The sequence below is a fragment of the Magallana gigas genome, chromosome 2 (genome assembly GCF_963853765.1).
Source record: "Magallana gigas chromosome 2, xbMagGiga1.1, whole genome shotgun sequence".
NCBI lineage: Eukaryota > Metazoa > Mollusca > Bivalvia > Ostreida > Ostreidae > Magallana > Magallana gigas.
The window spans coordinates 37,328,183-37,351,917 of NC_088854.1; the positions used below are offsets into that span (position 1 = coordinate 37,328,183).

Genomic DNA, 23,735 nt, shown 5'->3' on the forward strand with positions numbered 1-23,735 from the left:
CCCCCGACCGAAACTGTCACCTCATAATACTCAAAGAATGAATCCTTATTCCTTATATAACTTCTGAAGATGTTCAATTGGGATCTGGCTTGTTCTCTGGGCTGCTCCTGTTTACATTAGTATGGTTCTGCGTTCCTTTCCTCTGGGAGTGCTCATTATTGATGATTTATGTGTGTACAACGAGTCAGTATGGAATGTTTGTGACCGAAAAACACGACCTTTATCAAACTCTAATGAGACTTTTATTAATTAACTCTCGTTGTAGATCAGCTCTCACACAAGACTTTGGAATAATTAGATTTCAAATCGTTAAAGGCAAAAATCTGTATTGATCGATGTACACTGTGTCATGTTTTCTTGTTTGTGCAACCAAGCCACCTCCGTGAATGTACATACATGTACACTGTACATTTCTTCTTCTTCTTTTTTTCGAAATATAGATGACATGTAAAAAAAAAAAACACGCACTCAAATACATGACTTATGAAATATACAAAATATACGAAGGGGACACATGCTCAAGCGGGGTCTTTATGGTTTGCTTCGAATCGAGTATAATATATCTCGTAAAAAAGATTTTGAGAAGAAAAGGTGGAACTTGGCTAATAAAGATTGTTCAAAATGGGAAGGAAAGAATTGTAACTGCAATTACAGTTTTTTGTTGATTTAATTTTCCTCACCTGCATGCTGCTAAGAATTTCCTGGATGCTTATCTCTAAGCCTTTCATGGCTAAATAGTTTACTGCTGAAGTTTCAGTGGATCTTAAAACATCTACGCCTTACACTTAATGTAAAACCGTAAATCAAACTTTGGTTAATCTTGTCATGGACTTGTCATTAATTATCGAATTACGAGGGGAAAATAGTGAATTTAAGAGCGATGTCGGCCAACATCTGTGTTGCAACGTTCAGGTAAGAGGTCCACAACAATAGAGTACACAGATCTCTGTTCTAGTTATATGGAGTGGAGAGGGTTGTGGAAAGTGCTAGCGTTTATTGGACCGAAGCGTAATACAACAGAGGGGGAAAAGATTTTTGTTTATTAAGGAAATGAACCACTTGTTGACTCTGTAATGGTTAACCGCACCTCGATAATTTGATCAACTATTGAAAAGGTGTATAGAAAACCTCAATTAATCATTGGTCTGAAAGTAATAAACAAAGAATTTGGAATACTTCTTTTTTTAAGAAATAAATAAAACAAAAGCCATTACACATATGGAAATGGCGTATAATGGTTTCCTTGTACTTCTTACACGCGTGTTCTAGCTAGAGTTATGTTTTCTCAAGTAGTTTTTCATGCAAAATGACATTTTTGGTGTAAAACTATTAAAATCAACTTAATATATGGGTATAGGCATTATAATATATTTTTTTTTTATTTAGGAGTTAGGGGTGGTACAGAAACAATGTTTAGATTGTGAATACCAGTTACCGTCTTTGTAACTTTGAGAGAAAGAGAAGCGGATCACAAACCATAGGCTAACAGAGATAAGGAAGAGCCATTATCATATCTACACTGTATTTATACCAAGGGGGAAATATTTAATTGTTTTGTCCATTTTATTGTATTAAGTTAAAAAGAAGCGAAGTGCTGGGGTTCCTGTTCCTTTTATCTCATTGCTTTTCTCAAATAAAGAATGAAATCTTGAGAGAAAAATATCAAAATAGTGTGTTAAAAAAATCTGAATATTTTGTCCGCCTTAATTGATGTCGTAAATAAATAACCAATATATTTTAGCTTTAAAATTCCTAAATTTCCTATGTCTTGGTACAAAATCTCTTCTTTTTCAAAAGGTTCCAATAGTCTATAAATCTAAACACGACATGTAACCGTGATGCTTATTATAGTTCCTCACCACAGACAGTTACACAGGATTTTGCTGACTTTGAGGTTACTAACAATAAAGCCAGAATTCGATACAATTATCGTCTCATTTTCGGTTAACCATTCCTAAACTCTCATTCCCACATTGTCAGAAGGATGCGTAATGGACGTTATTTGTGCAAATCGTCCACACAATTACGCGACTGATAGGTGCATTAGATAGTAGTCATCGTAGGACAAATGGACTACACTTAGAAAGCATCATTCTCAACATGCTAAAAGAATTTTTCGAGAAACCTACGGATTTCACCATCTTTGCCTGTGGAGCCGTTCTCGCTTGTTTCAGTCAAAAATTCAAGGAGCACCCCACACTATGTTGTCCGGGGATGTGCTTAGTTTTCCGAATATGGATTGGTTATAGTTTTGACTCGCTAGAGTTAGCTTTGATATGGAAAACAGGAATCATACAGTTTTCCTCGGACGCTCGAACTTTGCTGTTCTTCGTTTGGATAGCCTTCTGTGTTTCCTTCATCGTCTCTATTACCTTTATTAACATGTGTTGTTGCAGAAATGAGTTAAAGACGGTGTATCGGCTGTGGATTCTCGCCATCTTTAAGGTGACCTCTTGTTGTAACGCTCTCTTTATTTTCACGGAGACGTATACCCGACGAGACTCCGGCGAGATTTCATTGCCTCTCCAAATCATCATACTGTTGATTTCTGTATGTGATATCGTCCTCGGACTTGCCGGCTTCATCCAAACTGCCAGACTGTGTCATAAGCGGAACCACAACGTTAAACCACAGTCGCCGCTTCCTCAATTAGAATAGCAAGGATCCCAAGTCCGGCTAATCTTACACTGTAGTGGGATTTGAACGTGAATATATGCTACAAACTACTCGAAGGAAAACTGTGTATTAACAGATAATACTCACATGGATTCTTAAACTAACCGCGGTTTTAATGAAATTATCATTGATCTAGTTGGCAAAAGGACAACCATTTATCTTAGCTCAGCAATTAATAAATTTGAAAGTTGTTGAAACAAGTTTTGTTCGCGGTATTTTTTTTTCCATTTTGCCAATTTACTAGAGTCCCGGCTATAAGTCTACCACGGTGTTGTTAATTTTTATTTCAAATTTATATGCAGCAATTAGCTAGAAGGAGAGAATAATATGTGTCAAAATTTAACCACAAATCTGCAATGGTGAAGTATAAATGATTAGGGAAAACACGTTCAAACTTTCGCGTTAAAATTAAACAACGGCAAATGACAGTTGGATACGAATTTGCTGGTCATTCCAAGACTTTAAAAAATTCGACTACATTTTTGAACATTGTCGTTTATTTTACCAAATATATATTTCTATCATCATACCTTTTCTACAGCGCACATAATATTTTGATGGGCTCTTATAATAAAGTACACTTTATACTCCTAAGTAATATTTGACAACAGGAAATAAACGATTGAATAAAGACCAATCGCCATCATTGAATTATCTCAAAATCTCCGTTGCGCGTGTTTCAATGGTTCAAAATATACTTCGATTGGCGTTATTTACCTATGTGGGTTTGTAATACATAAAGAAATCTTGATTCCTATTAAACTTGTTTGTATCTTTAGTGAGACCTTTGTCTTAAAATAACTTTGAACAGCTGTAGAGTGTATCGTTTCGAAGAGAATTTGCTGTACGTTTTTATTACCTGTGGTTGTCAACTTAGTGAAGCCAACCTCTTTTGTGAAGATTATGCACAATGGAACAACTCCTAACATTACGTATTCACATGTAATATGTCATCTGTCTAATTACATGCAAGGTGCCATTTGCAAAACTTAATTGGTTATTTGTTCATGTAAAAAAAATAAAGACAATCTAATTTGCTCCGTTGAAAGTTATTTTTGTTTACTAAGGGGACGTGTAGAATGTAATTTGTTGGATGTGGTTAACATCTTCAAGCCATTTCACCATGTATTTTTTAATTGCTAATGGCTGTATGATTTATTAGACCATTTCATATACAATAAAATTAGGTTTACAAGCAATCACACCTATAAAAAAAAACCCACAGTGGTCATCCATTATTTATTTCAATGTTACTAGAATTTAATCAACAAACAACCATTGAAATTGTGGAGATTTCATGTTAGAGAAATCAGCTTATATCAATTTAAAAAAAATCAACGATTGATGAACTATCAATCGTGTTAATTCGACTTGTCACCTGACGTCAGCGTCTCTGATCGATAACAATCACATGCAGGCAGACGTTTGATCAGTGCTGTACGACTTTGCACGGCAAAACTACAGGTGTGTGCCAAAGATTTCTATCTTATGAGGTGATTAAGAACATTATCAGGCATTCATGCATTTTTTTCTGCGAAATTTTTTTGGCGAAAGAAGTCTGAATAATTTGAAGAAAAATTAATTCATCATTAATAATTTACTTGTAACAAAACATACTAAAAGTCAGTGGCCAACGATTTGCAAATATATTCTCCCCTTACTATGGTGTCCTTTACAATTATTTGCAATTTTATTACAAACATTTACGTTATGAACAAAAAAAAATATAGATAGAAGGGGATAAATGCGAACGTGCAATGGTATAACGACATATCCGGATGCATTAATTTCTTTCGCGCAATTTCAATATTTCAGAAAAAGGTCACTAGTTTTTGATGTTTATTCAAAAAGTTGGCTTTTAGAATAATTGATGTCACGGATATGATCGTAGATTTACAGTGAATGAAATCACGACAAGACCTCTGTGATAATTCATATGATAATGCCCACAATAAACATTAATTGAAAACACTTTCTTTTTATAAATATGAATTATTTAAATATTAAGGAATGAATTTGCGACACAGTAAATACCCTAAAAGTTACGAAAAGTTATATTTTCTAAACTAATATTATGCGAACCGTTTAGATATGCACTTACATGTATTATCATTTGAATTCGATGATTGCTATTTTTGGTATTCTTTTCAACGAATCAACCAATCCATTCTAATTCATCAATTGTTGTTTTTAAATCTACACAGAGATCCTATTTCTTTTTCGACAAGCAACCTACTTTATATAAATGAATTGCCGAAATATAACACATAGTTAAAATTTCATTCAGATTCTTCAGTTATCATGATTGAACACATTGGAAACTGAAAACATGTTTTGAAAGAATATAGGAAAAAGAAATAGACTATCAAAATCCACAGTATTGTATCATATAGTTAATTCAAAATATGTTTTAAAACAATAAAGAGTCCGAGAAAATATTACCAGTCTTATTTCTCATTTTTTCTGAATTTAGAGCGACCACTTAAAACTAACAGTAGTGAAAATTTTGTCTGGGAGCGGAAAAATTATATACAAATTTTCATACCTGATTAGCAGTCGTTTCCGCATACATTCAACATGCATGCATTAATAAATCAATGAAAACATAATTTTAAAAAACATATTAAAATAACCTGCACAGGTAGACCATTAGAATGATACATACTAGTATTTACAAATGCGTAAATATCAACTAAGTTTTCATTTAAAATTCCAATTCAAAAACTTTCAAGAAGCCCAAATTCCCATCAGCAAATTGCTGAAGTAAAAGGCAAACGTCTATGAAATGAAGATTTCAAAAACCGCGTTCCCGTGGTGCGGTAGGCGTTGTCAGATTGGCTTTACACTAAAACAAAGCCCAAATTGGAAAATGAAATGTTTAAATAGACTTGACATATTGCCTTCTCATAGGAAGCAAAAGGAAAACAATACACATTTTGTTCCCGTAATTGGATCCCTCTAGTGTTGAATATCTTCTTCATCGTGGTTCTCCTATGACGTCAGTGATCATATAATAAAATTCATTTCCATGCATCTAGCATGGACACTTCAACTTTAAAAAATTCTAAACTTGTTTTTTTTTATAATGAAATTCAGCCTTAATTAATTTCAAAATCTTTTCTCATCATTTGAGACTGACGACACTTTATGTACCACACAAAAAGAGGACCCAAAGGGCCGCTAGTTCCCTCCCCCCTCATTATAAGATGCTCGACCAAAGTGTATTTCAATCATACCTTAAATCACTGCATATACATACTCTTTTTTTTAATTTCCCTTATGACAAACGAATATTTTGATATGGTGACACAATGACGGATTTCTGCGTGCCCCAGTTGGCCTCTTTATGAATTTCAAATTGTACAAATGAGTCCCAGTGTCTTTTACTGTTCGGATCGCTAGGGAGCAGACGGATTTTAACGTAACAGGTAAGACATCTTAGATTACTTCAAATCTAGACCAATTTACGAAGTTTAAGGTTTCCACTACTTTATTTTCTTTAACTAATTTGAAGAGAAACTTCAATATTTAATATATTGTAAATTTAAAAAAAAAATAAGAATATCGTTTTATTATTAGATGCTTTTTATTTGATACGCATTTTTGGTACTTTGGTATGTTTATTTTTAAAATTGAAAATATAGAAGAATATTACAGAAAAAAAATTCCCAACTATTTTTTCAGCTTTAATATCAATCGTTTTTTTAGTTTGATAAAAAAAAATCTAATTGTAATGTTCTTAGTATGTATTTTTTTCCCAAAAAAAGTTCTCTTTATGGACAATCACGATGTCATTAAGACATACTTACTCAGGAACACACAAAAAACACGACATCCTCTTTTATTTTTATAACTCATTTGTTTATATGTCAGTTAGAACAGCGTCTTTTTGCAAATGGTTTACTTTGTATATCTCTGTTGAAGGTGTCGTTCGTTTAGAATGGCGTGGTTGACATACAAGCTATTCCTGCTGGCAGCGACGCTAACATCTTGTGGTTTGGCATACGTCCCTAACTCAAATATGAAGTGTGAGTGCACCTGTTCGCCCATTAACAATCCGGCCAAAAAATATTCCGCTGTTGGAAATTTCGAAGCTGTCTTTAAACCAAAATCAGACTCTGGGACTAGTTTCAAAACTACGACTGAGGCTGGGGCTAGTCTAGAGATTAAAGTTCCAACAGTACCAACACTATTGAAGGATTCCCCTTTCAAAGTTCAAAACGACCCCAAACTGGACTTTTTCAATTACAAAGACAGTAACAAGAAACAATCAACTAGCTATGAGATCAAGAAAGAAACGTCTGTACCACTAGTTCAGAAATACTCGTCTAGACCAGTCACGTTTTCCTCTAGATCGACAACAAGTGGTTTTGTGTCTCCCACCTCAGCCTCCATTCTGCCTAATTCGCCGATTGAACTTAAAGTGACGTCGTCTGCTTTCAGAAAAGCGATGAGAACAGTGTCCAATAATTCTACGGAACCCAAAGAAAGCGAACCACCAAAGGACCTGATTGACACAAAAAGACTCGAGGAAATGACAAAGACAGAAGCCCTAACTCTGGATGATATAATCTTTGGTAAAGTTCCATTTGATTTTGGATCAAGAGGAATTCAAAGAAATTTCTTGACGGAAAGTGAAAGAAACGCACTGAAGAACGAACGATCCAGCCAGAAGACAAGTACGATAAATGCCTCCATAACGACGAAAAGGTCTACGACTGGAACAGCACCTCCAGAAACAGTTGCGAATGAATTCACAGCCTCAGAAACAGCAGCTTCCGAAACGTCGACCCCAGTAAAAAAGAGGTAGAGACCATAATGAGGCAATTTTGCTCAAAATATATTCACTATTTCTCACATTCTTTTTTGCTAATATCTTGTGTATTATTACATGACGTCATTATTTGTATCGCACTTTTTTATATCAAAATTTAGTTCATGGCTGCAGAAGTATGTTCAAGAATATTTTATTCAAACACAGAGTAAACAATAATGACGTCATATGATAATCAACAACTCTGAAGTTAATCTTTAACTCAAAATCTTGTATGTATTTTGGGCTAAATTAAGACCTTATCGTCTCTTGTTCTTTATTAAAAAGCACCGTGAATAGAGTCCAACCAGAAACTAGTTTGCAACCAGAAACGCCAACGGCAACAACACAATCATCCACCACAACCATAATAACAACAACAGCAGCACCAACAACTATATCAACGACAACAACAGCGACAACAGAAACAACTGGGACACCCATGACCGCACCCACCACTTTTAAAACATTGAAACCAATATCAAGGAGAGGTCTTCTGCCTCTGTTCAGAACGGGTTACTCACCCTTTACACCTGCAAAAACAGAAAAGCCTGTCGCAGTCACCAACGCTACGACTGTGCCTTCAACTGAATCCTCTACAAAGCCCACAACTTCACAACCCAAAACAACGACGACATCAACAACACAGAAAGTAACAACTCCCTCCAGCACAACAGCAAAACCTACAACAAAAGCTCCAACAACTACGACGGTGACAACTAGAAAACCAACAACTGTAACAACACAAAAGCCAACGACCAAAAGACGAACTGAAACACAAAGTTCATACAATGTGAATCCAAGTAGTCCTCCGGCTAGAACAAATACAATGCAACGTAAAGATCTACCAGTCATATCGGCAAACGTCAACCCAGCGTATAGATTTAGTGAATCCTTTAGGAAAAACACGATCAGAAACCTCCTCGATGCATTCAAGCCAGAGTATATGAAAACGCTGCATGAAGAAGAAGCAACAGTAAAACCTCGTCCAAAGCAACCACAACGTCAGCAGCAACAACAGCAACCACAACAACTTTACGTTCCTCCCCCTCCTGCTGCACATTATAATCCAATGATGCAGAGGGAATTGGATATACCTTTTGGACATTTTGAAAAGACAAGGAGTGTTGATGTTCCAAATCACCAGCTGGTTCATTCTATGAGTTCTCTATCTAGCATGAACTCACTCCAGTCATCCAACTCTCGCCAACCAGCTCTTGTTGTCTTAGACTCGCCAGCACAAGAACAACAACATGTACCATATCAGCTTCATGATCAACATACCCAGCAAGAGCCAAATTGGAATCCAATTCAAGAACCCAAAAAGTGGGGCGAACCACCAAAAGGCTGGGCACAAGGTAACCAACAACAACAACTCCAACAGTCATTGAATTTACAGAACCATCAACTGTGGAACCCACATCAAAACTCTATACAGAAAACTCAGGTCTTTAATCCTAGCTTTGCAATGTCTGGACAGACTAAACAGCAGCAACAATCACGACAGGGTGCTTTCCCGGGGATACAGCTTAACAAGAGCCCGATTGACTTCAGAGTGCATTAATATGATGTAAATATGCTTTGACTCTAGTGCTTTCATTGTTTTATATGGACTGGTGCTTTTTCCTATGGAAGCTTTTGATTTTTCTATGTGTGATTTCAGTCTTTTTGTTATATTAATTTATTATTTTCCTCAATAAAATATACTTTTTACACTTTTTATTCAATGACGCATTTCCTTGCAGTTTTAGAAATTAGAAAATTGAAAATCATAACGAAAGCTGATAGAAATGTATAACAACGCTATATGTATGGCTAAGACTATGCAGTAATTATTATCACTGTGAAATTGTTAATATTTTCGAGGATTTTATTTTTCGTGTAATTAAGAAGATTAACATCCCGAATTAAGGATAAAACAGTCTGTTTCCATTATACATGGGAACAAATCTACGAAATTGTCTTCGCAAAGATGCTTTTAAGAATTGCGATCTACAATATTATTAACCCCGACGAATCAAAAGAATAATAATTGAAGTTAAACATGTTTAACATTTGTTGATGAGTTATTTGTGTTTTTTTCTCTCATTACGAAAGCTTGCTTCCTTCAGACGTCAATTATAGTCAGGTGGTAATGATTTCACCAGTCTTAAATAATCAATAATTTAAAATGGTTAAACTTTATTATTTCTATGAGGTCATGCAACAAATCCTCCGCTTTCATTTCCTGTTTATTAGAGTAAAGTAAAGACAGAATATAATACCCATTTAAAGAAAAAAAAAGAATTCCTTTAAGTCAATAAACTGTAGAAGAGACCAGATCGACAGCGGTTATATATACAATCATAATCTCAACTGTTTACAGGTCCTCCGTACACTGACACTGGTCCCTGTGATCTGGACAGAGGTTCGAATCCTGAGTACAGATCGTCTGGCACCAGTCGTCGTGGGTCGGAGAGCCCTCGTAGCCACCAACAGCCTTGCAGGTTATCTTTTTGCACATACACGTGCATAACTGAGTAGTGCACGATGCAGTTTGCAGTCGACAGTGGTCGTTACAAAATCGCTGCCGAGTCAGGTCCCCAGCAAGATCTCCTGTGCCATCACACATCAAGGTAAGGCCCACTGGGCACTCCATCAGCACACAGTCGTCGGTCGGCGACTGTGTGGATGGGCCCTGTGTCGTGGGGGCATCAGTTGGGCTTTGTGTGGCGGGGCTTTGAGTTGTAGGGGCCGCTGTCGGTGGGGCCTGGGTCGTCGGTCTTTCTGTGGGCTGTGCCGTAGTCGGCGCCTGAGTTGGGGGATTTCCAGTGGATGGCCCAGAGGTGGGCGGTGCCACGCCGCCATCGTCAAATATAGCGATGTCAGCACAGTTGATGAAGGTCTCCTGTTTTGAGGCGCACCCTAGACAACAGTCCCCGTCTGGCGCACATCCCCACGTGTTTCCTACGCACAGACAGAAGATAATTAATGACTTTTCAGTAGATAAATCAAACAGACAGTGTTTAATATTATAAATTAACAAATTTTATATATAAATCTTGAGGATTACGTTTGACCCTTTATGAGAAGTATTCAATCAAGATGTCAAAGTCGTTGTAGGTTCATGGAAACTTTGACTCATTTTTTTTTTTCGATAAAAAAATCAAATCACGACAAAAGCTCGTGAAAATATCTCTAGTAGATGTCGTTTACATTAAAAAGAGTCCAAAGTAATTGATTTAAAAACTCTATTTATATAAACGTAAATTTCGTATGATAAAACAAATGGTTACCTCTTTTAGTAAAAGTTAAATTTTGTTTGATGAATCGCCCTTTTGTTTTTTCGTGGTTTTTGTTTAAGGGGGACGTGGTATCAGCATAAGCAGTTTTGACTTGTTTGTACTTGGAACAAAAGATTTACAACAAATTCGAAAGTAATGAAATTAGAATGTTTCTTTTGTTCTTTACAAAATATGACTACATCAATCAAATCACTTTATAGATCAATATTTACATCTACCGAGAATGATTTCCCCTATTTCTTACTGAAACTTGTTGTTAAATTCATAGTTCTGTAGAAATGGCAGACTTAAGGGCCCACGGGAAACGATTTGAATGACCCTTTAAGCTAACGTACTGATGTACATTAACAGTAATTTAGTTAATTAAGGTCTTCCGTTTCCAACGGAAGACCTTATAGTTTTCGTACGATTTCTTATTAAGGTCTTCCGTTTCCAGCGGAAGACCTTATTGTTTTCGTACTGTTTCTTATTATTATTATTTTTTTTTTCCAAATTTTGTGCACGAGATTTCTCGAAATCTATTCGACCGATCTCAACCATTTTTTCACAGATGTTTTGGCGTGATCTAAACTTCATACATTTTTCTTAATTTTTTCGTAGTCACTTCCGGTACCGAATTGTCGGCCATTTTGTAATTTTCGACGACCCATTTTGTGCAGCTATAAACTCGGAAACCATAAGAGATATGAATATGAAATTTTCAGGATAGGTAGACGATAGTTTGAAGTTGTGCAACATGTAGTTGTTTAATGCCTGTTGCGCCATTTCTTGGAGCTCGCCTGGGCACGAAAATTGGGTACGAATTTTCATTCAAAATTTTCACACGTTTTGATTTATATCTTTTTATTAGTTGATATTTTGTTAAGACATATATAACAAAAGTGGTAGATAATCAAAAGTTCTTTCCAACGAAATCAAGAAAAAGGGGCTGGCCCCTTTATTTAGGGGCCAAGGCACTCTTAAACTCTAATACAAATAACTTAAAAACGATAATAATTTTGTAATGCATTATAGAAGCAAAGTTGTTGATCGTACCAATATCTATTAGAAAAAATCATTGTCACGCCCATTTATTACGTAATTAGGGATTTTTAGGGGCCAGAGTACTTAAACTTTGACGCAATATAACTAGAGAAGCAGAAATATTTTGTTAGACATCATAGAAGAGAAAATGTTTGAATTTATGATTTGAATCGATTCCACTTATCAAAACACGAATTTCCGCCCCCATTAAGGATTTAGAGGTCTGGCCCCTAAAATATTCAAACATTTGTATTTCAAAAATGAAGAACAATTTTAAATAGATATCAGAACAAAAAATGTAAGAATTTATGAGACCTTTCTATTCAATTTAAGAAAAAGGGGCTGGCCCCTTAAATTAGGGGCCAAGACACTCGTAAACTCTATAACAAATAGCTTAAAAATGATAAAGATTTTGTAATGCATTATAGAAGCAAAGTTGTTGGTCGTACCAATATCTATTAGAAAAAATCATTGCAACGCCCATTTATTACGTAATTAGGGATTTTTAGGGGCCAAAGTACTTAAACTTTGACGCAATATATCAAGAGAAGTAGACATATTTTGTTAGACATCATAGAGAAGAAAATGTTTGCATCAATGATTTAAATCGATTCCACTTATCAAAACACTAATGTCTGTCCGCATTAGGGAACTACAGGGCTGGCCCCTAAAATATTCAAACATTTGTATCTCAAACATGAACAACAATTTAAGATAGGTGCAAGAGCAAAAATGTTTGTATTCTTAAGACCTTTTCAAAGAAATCAACAAAAAGGGGCTGACCCCTTTCATCAGGGGCCAAGAGACTCGTAAATTCTATTACAAATAACTTAAAAACGATAAAGATATTGGTATCAATTATAGAAGCAAAGTTGTTGATAATACCAATATCTATCAGAAAAAATCATTGCCACGCCCCTTTATTACGCAATAAGGGATTTTTAGGGGCCAAAGTACATAAACGTTGACGCAATATATCTAGAAAAGGAGACATATTTTGTTAGACATCATAGAAGAGAAAATGTTTGCATTTATGATTTAAATCGATTCCACTTATCACAACACCAATGTCTGTCCCCATTAGGGATCTACAGGTCTGGCCCCTAAAATATTCAAACATTTGTATCTCAAAAATGAACAACAATTTAAGATGGGTGTAAGAGCACAAAATGTCTGTATTCTTAAGACCTTTTCACAGAAATCAAGAAAAAGGGGCTAGCCCCTTTAATTAGGGGCCAAGAGACTCGTAATTTCTATTACAAATAACTTAAAAACAACTCTTACAAATACCTTAAAAACGATTAGGATTTTGTAAACCATTATAGAAGTAAAGTTGTTGATTGTAACAATATTAGTTTTTAAAACCCATTGCCACACCCACTGATGACGTCATTAGGGATATTAGGGGACTAAAATCTTAAATCTTTAATGTGCTGTATGTGATAAAGCAAAACTCTTTGTTAAGCATTTGAAAGGATATTGACAATCGTATACATTATCTGAAAGGGAGGAGTTGAGTGGAAATTCTGAAATTTCTTTGATATTTTAATGGAATCGTTTAAAAAATTGAACGGAAGACCTACTCGTTACTCGTAACGAGATCGTATCTAGTTATTATTATTTTTTTTTTCCAAATTTTGTGCACGAGATTTCTCGAAATCTATTCGACCGATCTCAACCATTTTTTCACAGATGGTTGGGCGTGATCTAAACTTCATACATTTTTCTTAATTTTTTCGTAGTCACTTCCGGTACCGAATTGACGGCCATTTTGTAATTTTTGACGACCCATTTTGTGCAGCTATAAACTCGGAAACCATAAGAGATATGAATATGAAATTTTTAGGATAGGTAGACTATAGTTTGAAGTTGTGCAGCATGTAGTTGTTTAATGCCTGTTGCGCCATTTCTTGGAGCCCGCCTGGGCACGAAAATTGGGCACAAATTTTCATTCAAAATTTTCACACGTTTTGATTTATATCTTTTTATCAGTTGATATTTTGTTTAGACATATATAACAAAAGTGGTAGAGAATCAAAAGTTCCTTCCAACAAAATCAATAAAAAGGGGCTGGCCCCTTTATTAAGGGACCAAGGCACTCTTAAACTCTATTACAAATAATTTAAAAACGATAAAGATTTTGTAATGCAATATAGAAGCAAAGTTGTTGATCGTACCAATATCTATTAGACAAAAATTATTGCCACGCCCATTTATTACGTAATTAGGGAATTTTAGGGGCCAAAGTACTTAAACTTTGACGCAATATAACTAGAGAAGTAGACATTTTTTGTTAGACATGATAGAAGAGAAAATGTTTGAATTTATGATTAAAATCGATTCCTATTATCAAAACACGCATTCCTGTCCCCATTAAGGATCTAGAGGGCTGGCCCCTAAAATATTCAAACATTTGTATCTCAGAAATGATCAACAATTTTTGATGGGTGTAAGAACAAAAATTGTTAGTATTCTTTAGACCTTTTCAAAGAAATCGAGAAAAAGGGGCTGGCCCCCTTTTTTTTTGGGGGGGGGGGGGCAAGAGACTCGTATAGTCTATTACAAATTACATAAAAACGATTAAGATTTCGTAATGCATTATAAAAGCAAAGTTGTTAATTGTAGCAATATCTATCTGGAAAACTCATTGCAACACCCATTTATTACGTAATTAGGGATTTGTATACATTATCTGAAAGTTTGGTTGTGTGGGGGGGGGGGGGGGGGTAATTCTAAAATTATATCGATTATTCATGGTATGATTAAAAACAGAAATCGCAAGGAAGACCTACTCGTTACTCGTAACGAGATCGTATCTAGTTATTATTATTATTATTATTTTTTTCCACAAATTTTGTGCACGAGATTTCTCAAAAACTATTCGACCGATTTCGACCATTTTTTCAGAGAAGATGAGTCTTTATGTAAACTTCATACGTTTTTGAGATTTTTCCTGTCGGCACTTCCGGTACCGATTTATCGGCCATTTTGTACATTTTTACGACCTATTTTGTGCAGAGCTGATCTCAGAAACTATCAGAGATATGACTATGAAATTTTCAGGATAGGTAGTCTATAGTCTGAAGTTGTGCACTATTATTTTGTTTTACGCCAGTGGCGCCATTTTTTGGAGCTCGCGTAGGCACGAAAATTGGGTACGAATTTTCATTCAAATTCTTCATACGTTTTCATCTGTATCTTTTTATCAGTTGATATTTTGTTAAGACATATATAACAAATATAGTAGATAATTAAACGTTCTTTCCAACAAAATCAAGAAAAAGGGGCTGGCCCCTTAAATTAGGAGCCAAGACACTCGTAAACTCTATTGCAAATAACTTAAAAACGATCAAAATTTGGTAATGCAATATAGAAGCAAAGTTGTTGATTGTAGCAATATTTATCAGGTAAAATCATTTTCACACCCATTTATGACGTAATTAGGGATTTTAAGGGGCCAAAGTACTTAAACTTTGATGCAATATATCTAGAGAAGGAGACATATTTTGTTAGGCAATGTAGAAAAGAAAATGTTTGCATTGATGATTCTAATCAATTCCACTAATCAAAACTCCAAAGTCTGTCCCCATTAAGGATCTATAGGGCTGGCCCCTAAAATATTCAATCATTTGTATCTCAAAAATGAACAACAATTTTAGATGGGTGTAAGAACAAAAAATGTTAGTATTCGTGAGAACTGTCGATTGAACTCAAGAAAAAGGGGCTGGCCCCTTAAATGAGGAGCCAAGACACTCGTAAACTATATTACAGATAACTTGAAAACAAGCAAGATTTCAAATATCTTTGGTACTTAGCCTTTTTTACAAAATTGATACCAGCGAGATTTTAGTCACTGTAAGTGATTGAGACACAAACTTTTATAAATGATAGACAATCGATTGAAGATATATTTAACGGGTTTTCTTTTGTCAACCGTCACTTCCGGTACTCACCAGAAGAGTTCAAACAATTCATTTTTTTCACAAGTTTAACTGATTATCTTTGGTGTTTCATCTGCTATGATTAACAGTAGTGTACACTAAACATATGTATAAAAAACCCTAGCTTTTATTTTCATAAACCTCTTTTGTTCGTCCGTTTTCGGTCTCGAGACAAAAAACCTAGATTCACCAAGATCGCAGATTTGGCAGAGAATATCGATATTTCATCGTATCATATGAAAACAAAATCGGACGGAAGACCTACTCGTTACTCGTAACGAGATCTAGTTTACCTTACTTTTTACAATTAATTTGTTAACAGAAAGATGTAGCTTAAATATAAACAATAAAATGCTTTCTGTGATGACTCGATCATGCGGGTTATGAAGGTAGCGACCATTGCAGAAAACATTTACACAACCCGCTAACGCAGGTTATGTATTTTTTCTGCAATGTTGCCACCTTCATATCCCGCATGTATCACCAAAGAAAGAATTTTATTGTTTAAAATAAATAATAAAATGTTAAAACATGCATGTACTAATTTAGTAAACGCCCATTAACTAACGGTAAATGTATATGTACTCTTTGAAATAAAATAAGGTCGTTGAACAGCTTCCAAAAAATCTCACTTCCACAAAAAACCGTTTCTAATGTTAAAAATATCTGTTAATTAATTCGTACATCTATGATCACCGTGCATCATTTTAATACGTGTAGTTTGAGCAGTTACCTGCAGTGTAATGCCATTGAAGAATGCACTGTGAGCACACCATGTCCAGCGGAAGTTGGAGATCTATGTCGTAATATCCTGTTTCTTTGGGATAGAAGTGATGCTCGTCTGTTCCCGCTAAATTCAGTTTGTGTTGGTTGAGGCACTCCTGGGTCACGGGTACTTTTGGGTTGTTGTGGGGGCATATTTTGAATTGAAAGTTTCCTAAATGAGATGCTGTTAGCCGAATCTGTACCTAAAAGAGCAATTAAATATGCGTTTAAATTGATCTTACAATGTATCTTACTATATGTATCTAGTAACGTTGCTGACCGGTTTATTAAAAATCAATTTGTGAGCTGTGTAATCTGACAAATATGGACATTCTCCAATGAATCAAGAACGTAAATGACTGATTAAACAAAGATATTGCGTGTCTCTGATTTATTTTGAAACTGAAAGCAAACCGTAATTATCGAAACACACCAACACATGACATTTTTATTACTAGGACCAGATTTTGAATGATTTATTGTTTGTACTTCTTTAATCCTAAGAAAAAACATTGAAAATTGAAAGTAATGTGTATAATTTTTAAGGCAATACAAACTTGGCGTAACTTTACATATAACGGATGACGCCTTAAGCATACAAATATGACACAATAAAACAATAGCAAGGGTACCCGTGTAGACAAATATGGGAGTGGTTTTTTTTTCAGTGTCAAAATGTGAGTTGAGAGAAAAGACATTTTATTTCCCCACAAAAACTTTAGAGGTTTTCTGCTGCATGAATGTTTTTTAATTATATTTTAAATACCGTGATGACTTGACCACGTGTGTAATTTCGTCCAATCACGCCAGTAGCGTAGATTCCTCCAGCCTCGTTATCACGAACTTCTGCATCATATGCATCGCCACAGGTTCCACATTTCCCATCCATTTCATCCCATTGTTTCTGTGTAAAAAATACTAATATGAAAGTCTTGTGAAATTAGACAATCGACAATTATTCCTTTACAAATTCAAAAGACTCTTTTAAAAAAAATGTCAGTTATTTGAATTACATTTTGACAAATCAAAGGTAGACATTGTGAAAACTAAATATTCCATACAATAACTATTATTAGATCAAGTTCAAACTTGAACCGACCACTAGCATTTTTATAAAGATTTATTTTTTGGTGTACTACAGTGTAGTTTAATTAAGCAATTCTAACAATTAAGAGCGAGGAAAAGTTAGAGTGAAAATATAATTGGTCAATAAATTAAGGGAGGGGATATTCAATGAATAAAAAATAATGAAATAATGAAATCTTTTTGTACTTTATTTAATCAAACGTGGAGCACATGGCTCAGATGTCATAGGCGCTAGGACAGTAACCAAAAGGTCACTGGTTTAAACCCCGCTGTGGTCAATAGATGTTGTTTTGTGATCTTAGACAAGGCACTTTATCTACATTATTGGTATCAGTCCACCCAGATGAAATTGGGTACCGGCTTATGCTGGGTGTTAGTTTGGGGACAAGTATTCCTTTAACTTCAATTTCACTGTTCATTTTCTTATTTTCAATTCAATTTTTTACATGGTCCCATAAAAGTGTGGGGGGGGGGGGGCAACGTCATGTTCATTAAATTTTCAGTATGTAAATTTAAGAAAAATCTTTGCCCCCCTAATGCTACGTGCCTGTGCCTTATTTTTGCCCCCCCCCCCCCCCCACCCCATGGATTCGTTAAGCACCACTGAAACCGGAATAGCACCGGCCCTGTGCAGCTTAATGACACGAAGAAGAATTTTTAACCATGTGCATTTCTTCATTAATCATTTCTACGTTAGTCTTTTTAAAATACTTATTTTTGTCCCTCCGAGGGGTTTTTTTTTCCATGCAATTGTTAAGCATTATTTAATTGAAAGTGGCTATTTACTTTTTAAATCGTTTTATAAACTACTCATTGACTGGTTACTAAATATTGTAAAATTCATTATGATCTATAGCTACAGGAGAATATACTTCTTTATTTTAGTCACAAAGAAAGTATGGGGATGTGCACTCATTTTAGGCAAATTAAGAATTTTATTCGAAATTTATTTCGAGAAAAATACATATTTGCGGGATATTTCCCGCACAGTTTCAGTTGAACTTTGACAACGGTAATAAAATTTCTAAATCTAAGATCCGTTAGCGTAAAACAGTTGACATGCGAAGCGCTTACGTGTAGAATTCTATTTACAGGTGCGTGTGTTTAGCGGAGATTTTTATCTTTATGACTCCGATACCATCATAATCCGAGGCGAATTATAATTAAAGATACTTATCTGTCTATTCTTCTTATCTACAGCAATGAAAACGTTATAATTTAATATCCATCATTAATATCACAAAAAAAAATGCTTGCGGCCTTTTTAGGAAAATAAATCAAAATTGTTTTTCCTTTTGGGGAGATTACTAAACCCTGTATAATAAACATGTATATATAACACCAAACAATTGTAAAGCGTAGAAATCGGGAGAAGAACGGGACAGGTCTTCTTTTTATAAATTATGATGTTTTATCACTCAAGATAACATTGTTGAATTATTTAAACATTTCTTTATTTTTTTGTAAATATAAATTAAAACGTCAAAGATCCTTTTAATTATAAATCTATGCTTTATTTTTTTTTTTTATCATCTTATCATCAAAGTATGCTTTTGATATACATATAAAGAATCCTAACGATAATTTCATGTTAATTTATTCAGACGGTTATATAAATTATATATTGAACAAATTCATTTCCTTAATAAAACATGGTTTCTCTCGACATCTCATGATTATATGAAGTAGCAAACACTGATTTTTTTGATTTTTTTAATTTTTTTTTTTTTTTTTGGTCGTTTCTCTCTTTTTCAGCAATTCGTATATATTGACCTATTTGTAGAAAAACGCAGAAGTGTTTGCACTCAGACTTGATTGCTTTTATTTCTGATTTCTTTTCAAACATTCTCTTCTTGAAAGGGCTAAATGGTCAAAGCCATTTTTAGAATTATTCAGCTCTAATTGATAAATAAATAGAAAAAAAATAATCTAAAGTTTTTCTTTACTACATAATAGTTTTAATTGGTCCAAAATATCATATTCAAATTTTTAGAGATAGATCTGGTGATTTGATAATTCAGTCTCCTTAGAGTATAATGTTAGTGTATAAACGCAGACCAAAAAACCGGCCAAGTACCGGTACATGTACCTGCTGTTGATCCATTTTGAACAGTGGTCTGATAACTAGTATTGTTAGCCAAAATTAATTCTATACATTATGCAGGAAAAGATAAGAAAGATGCGACTTCAGCTTGAGTGGGATATTGTCTGATTTAATGAGCCTAAAGAGAAAAATTGCGTTTTTTAAAATAAAATGTCATGTACTATTATTTGACATGAAAAATTATTCAACATGCACAAGTAAGTTTTCTTGAGCTTTTTGGCCCTTTATTTCTCATCAAAGAAAGAGAACGCATTTTAAAAACAAAACATTACTTTATAATTGTGCACACTGGCGTTTGATATCTGTATTTCATCTCCATTTTTTTTTTCAAGGTAAGCACTGTTGAAAGCTTTTTATTTATATCTACCGGGTATGATTCCCTCTATTTCTTACGGAAACTTATAGTTCTATAGAAACAGCCAGACTAAAATCAACACATCCCGTTTATCAATTGGTCGAAATCTACAGCGGCTGAAACTGACAAGAAACTGACAGGACTGAATCGACACGCCCCGTTTATCGATTGGTCGAAACTTACAACGACCTAATAAAAATCGCGGACTGCACGAAATAATCATGATGATGTCAGACTCAAAGTCTCACAGCTATTAACGTCCTGCTGTTTCACTAACAGTTACTGTAATTTAGTGAATTTTTTTTACTTTCACAATCAATTTAATAATTAGTTATCAGAAAGATATAAAGATATACAATAAAATGCTTTCTTTGATGATTCATGCGGGTTATGAAGGTATGATCGCATTGCCAAAAAAATTACATAACCCGCTAACGCTATTGATTTATTCATATTAAAAAATAGAACATATCCTAACACATGTGAAACAAGCAAGGAAAAAAAATGGACCATATTCAAAATTATAACTGCCACTTGTTTACAAATGTAAATATCTGCAAAGTTGAAAAAGAAGTTTGTGAAAATAGCGTAAAAATTAAAGTTTATTTCGAAAAATAGAACTTGGTTGCTGCTTCCAACAATTTTTTCAGGAGGTTATTCTCAAGTCTAGTATTTTGGTCCATGTTGGGAAACTCGTCCACTTTAAATCAACCATTCAGGATAACTTCATTGAACGTGCAAAAATCGTTCGTCTTACATATAAGATAAGTGATCGACATTTTTAATTTTTTTAATCATTGACAACATAAATGATTTATGATAAAAGACAAAAGCTTTCTGCACAGAAATATCCATTTAATTGATGGTGATTGATTCGATTTTCTAATTGCGAATAAGACTTTTGCTGATAAAGAGATTTTCACTTTGAGGAACATGTACAAGATACAATAAGGTGAAAATCAAAATAAGTGACAAATACTGTATTATACATGTGTGTATATGTATATATCATAAAAGTATATATATCATAAAAGTACAAAGAACCTATTATTTATTCATGTTTGTATGCGAAACGTGCAAAAATAATTATAATTCTTGGTTATAAAATTAGAAATTTTTTGAAGGCTGTATAGTACAAGAATGTGTTTGACAAGGTACGGATATATTAAAGACGCCGCATCATTCCCACGTTTACCTTGATTTATTGTATATACATACTTAATCGCTTTATCCTGGCCTTAGAATTACTTTTATCAAGATGACACATTTTACGTAAAAATGAATGTATTTTCTTCTAACAAAAGTAGCAGATTATTTCGTTGTTTTATATTTTAAATGGTGCTTGAAAATTGTGTTCGGTTTATTGCGGAAACGGATTTCTGCGCGTATTGCAAATGTTCGGGTACAGTAGATAAATTTTGACTTTTGCAAAACATGTAACATCAAAATTTATAATCATAAATATTTCCGCCATTAACCACAAGCAGGGAAAAGAGATATCCCTTTTATGAGATAAGATTAAGCTTTATTTAACTTTTTCATGTTTCACTTATAAAAGATTTCGTTGATACATATTATATGTAAAGAAATTTCAGTAGATGGGGACTCTAGGACACTAAGGTATACAAAGCTTTACCTGCTACATGTAGGGTATACCCATGCGCCGATCTAGAGGAGAGTCGGGGTCCAGACCCCCCCCCCCCCCATCTGGAAAACTCAAAAGAATTATCCCTTGGACCCCCTAAAACATTTTCTGGATCCGTTCAAGATACCGTTATATAAAAACTACTTAATATACCACTTTTGTAGCACTAGGGCATTAAATTAGCATGTTAATCTTACCGCAACTCCGCCGCAGAAGAGTTCCATGTCGTTGTAATTTGGAGTAAACCCTTCATACACCCTCCACATGGAGGATCGCTGGGGTGGCTCTATCATGTACCCGTGTGGCTCACCCACCGCCAACAGGCTAGCTAAAACCACTGACAGACTCAGGAGCTTCATGGTTGGGCATTGTGAGGACAGCGAGAGACTGCTGCTTTATATATTATTCACAGCCTTAGCTTCATTTGGCCATTACAGATGTGATACTCATCTTAATTAGATGTAGGATCTGAAGCGGAATATCTGATAAGACGGGTAATTAGAATTTGATACGTTCCTGATACCAAAAATACACAACTATCTGGACCATCATAAAGATAGTTGGAAAAGATTTCTACAATGTTTATTTATCATATTCATCATAAGTACATGCAAGCGGTCTGCAAGTATTTGAAATACAATTGAAAAGGTTTAAAACGTCATGCGTCTTGTTGCATTATGATTCTAAATAGATAATATAGAAACAATAATTATTATCTTAATATATAAAAACGAATGAACAAGAGACCCATGGGCCATATCGCTTACCTGAGCAAAAGTTCTTGCACCTCTTTCTAAATTTTTTAAATATAAAATTTTTTTAAATATTATTTTACTCACAAAATGGATCTTATTTTCCAAGATTTAACGATACATATAAACAATTAATATATAAAAAAAAGCCTAAAAATGACGCCTACTTTTTTGGACATCATATACTAAGAACTAAGATGCATCAACGACAAATCTTAATATCATAAGCCTCAACGTATCAAAGAAATTAAACTTGGAAAATGGCCTATAAATAATTAGGAAATGTGACAGTAGGTCATTGTGACCTTGTAAGAGGATATGAACATCCGATAAAGCATACATAGTAAAATAAAATAATGTAGCATTGCGTTACTTCAGGTAAAGTTATTCAAACAATAGCCAAGGGTTCGTGGTTTGTACAATTTACTAGTACAATCTACATAGTAACCTCACAAATTGAAGTTCCTTAAAGAAGAAATTTATACATTTTCCCCTATATGTTTCTACACCGAACTTTGAACCCCTCCAGGGGCCCCAGTATTGGCTTTGGGGCCAATTTAACAATTTATAAGTTATACCGCTAACTGTAGAAATAGTTCTTAAAAGAATTTTTTTTAAAAAGTCATATTCCCTTTTAATATTTTTTATGCTGAACTTTGAACCCGTCTTGGGGCCCCAGTATTGGCGTTGGGGTCATGGTTTTTACAGTTTACAATAGCATATCCAGTGCTGGATTTGAATTTTATATAACATTTTAATGCATTTTGAAATAAAAAAGATGGTAGCACACAAAGAATTACTTATGTGTGAATGGTTACAAAATCAAAATTTATACAAGGACAAAATCTGTATATATCCTGTTGACGCATTTGAATTTGAAAATAAACAAGTGAATATTACAGTATATAAATAGTGCCTGTTTGGGAGGGTAACAGTTGACACCCCTCGCGTCGGTTGACAATGGTTTTCTCGGGGTGTCAATTTCAACTGTTACCCTCCCAAACATGCACTATTTATTTTGTTATACTGAATGTCTTAATTTTAAAGAAAACATCACTGCTTTTAAATAGGAATAACGTGAATTCTAATGCGAACCGTACGCGCATGATTTTCGCGCATGTAACAATTCGTAATGTTACCCGTTGCTAAGTGCGTTGCTAACGCTGAGGGTAATAGAACAGATTATGAACTGCGTCTAAACCAATCAGATTTCAGTATTTAACATGAAAGTATAACAATAAGAAATATCAACCATCAGGAATAAAGTTGTTACTCAATGTTAAAAAGTTTT

At 34.4% G+C, this 23,735-nt stretch overlaps 2 protein-coding genes across 2 annotated transcripts; one reads left to right on the forward strand and one right to left on the reverse strand.

Moving 5' to 3' along the window:
• Nucleotides 1-5,974: 5,974 nt before the first annotated feature.
• LOC105317420 (uncharacterized) lies at nt 5,975-9,202 on the forward strand. Its single transcript, XM_011414065.4, has 3 exons — nt 5,975-6,104; nt 6,601-7,482; nt 7,778-9,202. Exons 2-3 carry the CDS (start codon nt 6,617-6,619, stop codon nt 9,051-9,053), a joined length of 2,142 nt encoding a protein of 713 aa, XP_011412367.3. The 5' UTR covers nt 5,975-6,104; nt 6,601-6,616; the 3' UTR covers nt 9,054-9,202.
• Nucleotides 9,203-9,710: 508 nt separating this feature from the next.
• Nucleotides 9,711-22,078, reverse strand: LOC105317421 (uncharacterized). Its single transcript, XM_034443550.2, has 4 exons — nt 21,890-22,078; nt 17,269-17,406; nt 16,471-16,705; nt 9,711-10,435 (listed from the first exon to the last, which is right to left on the reverse strand). Exons 1-4 carry the CDS (start codon nt 22,049-22,051, stop codon nt 9,849-9,851), a joined length of 1,122 nt encoding a protein of 373 aa, XP_034299441.2. The 5' UTR covers nt 22,052-22,078; the 3' UTR covers nt 9,711-9,848.
• Between the last annotated feature and the right edge of the window lie 1,657 nt (nt 22,079-23,735).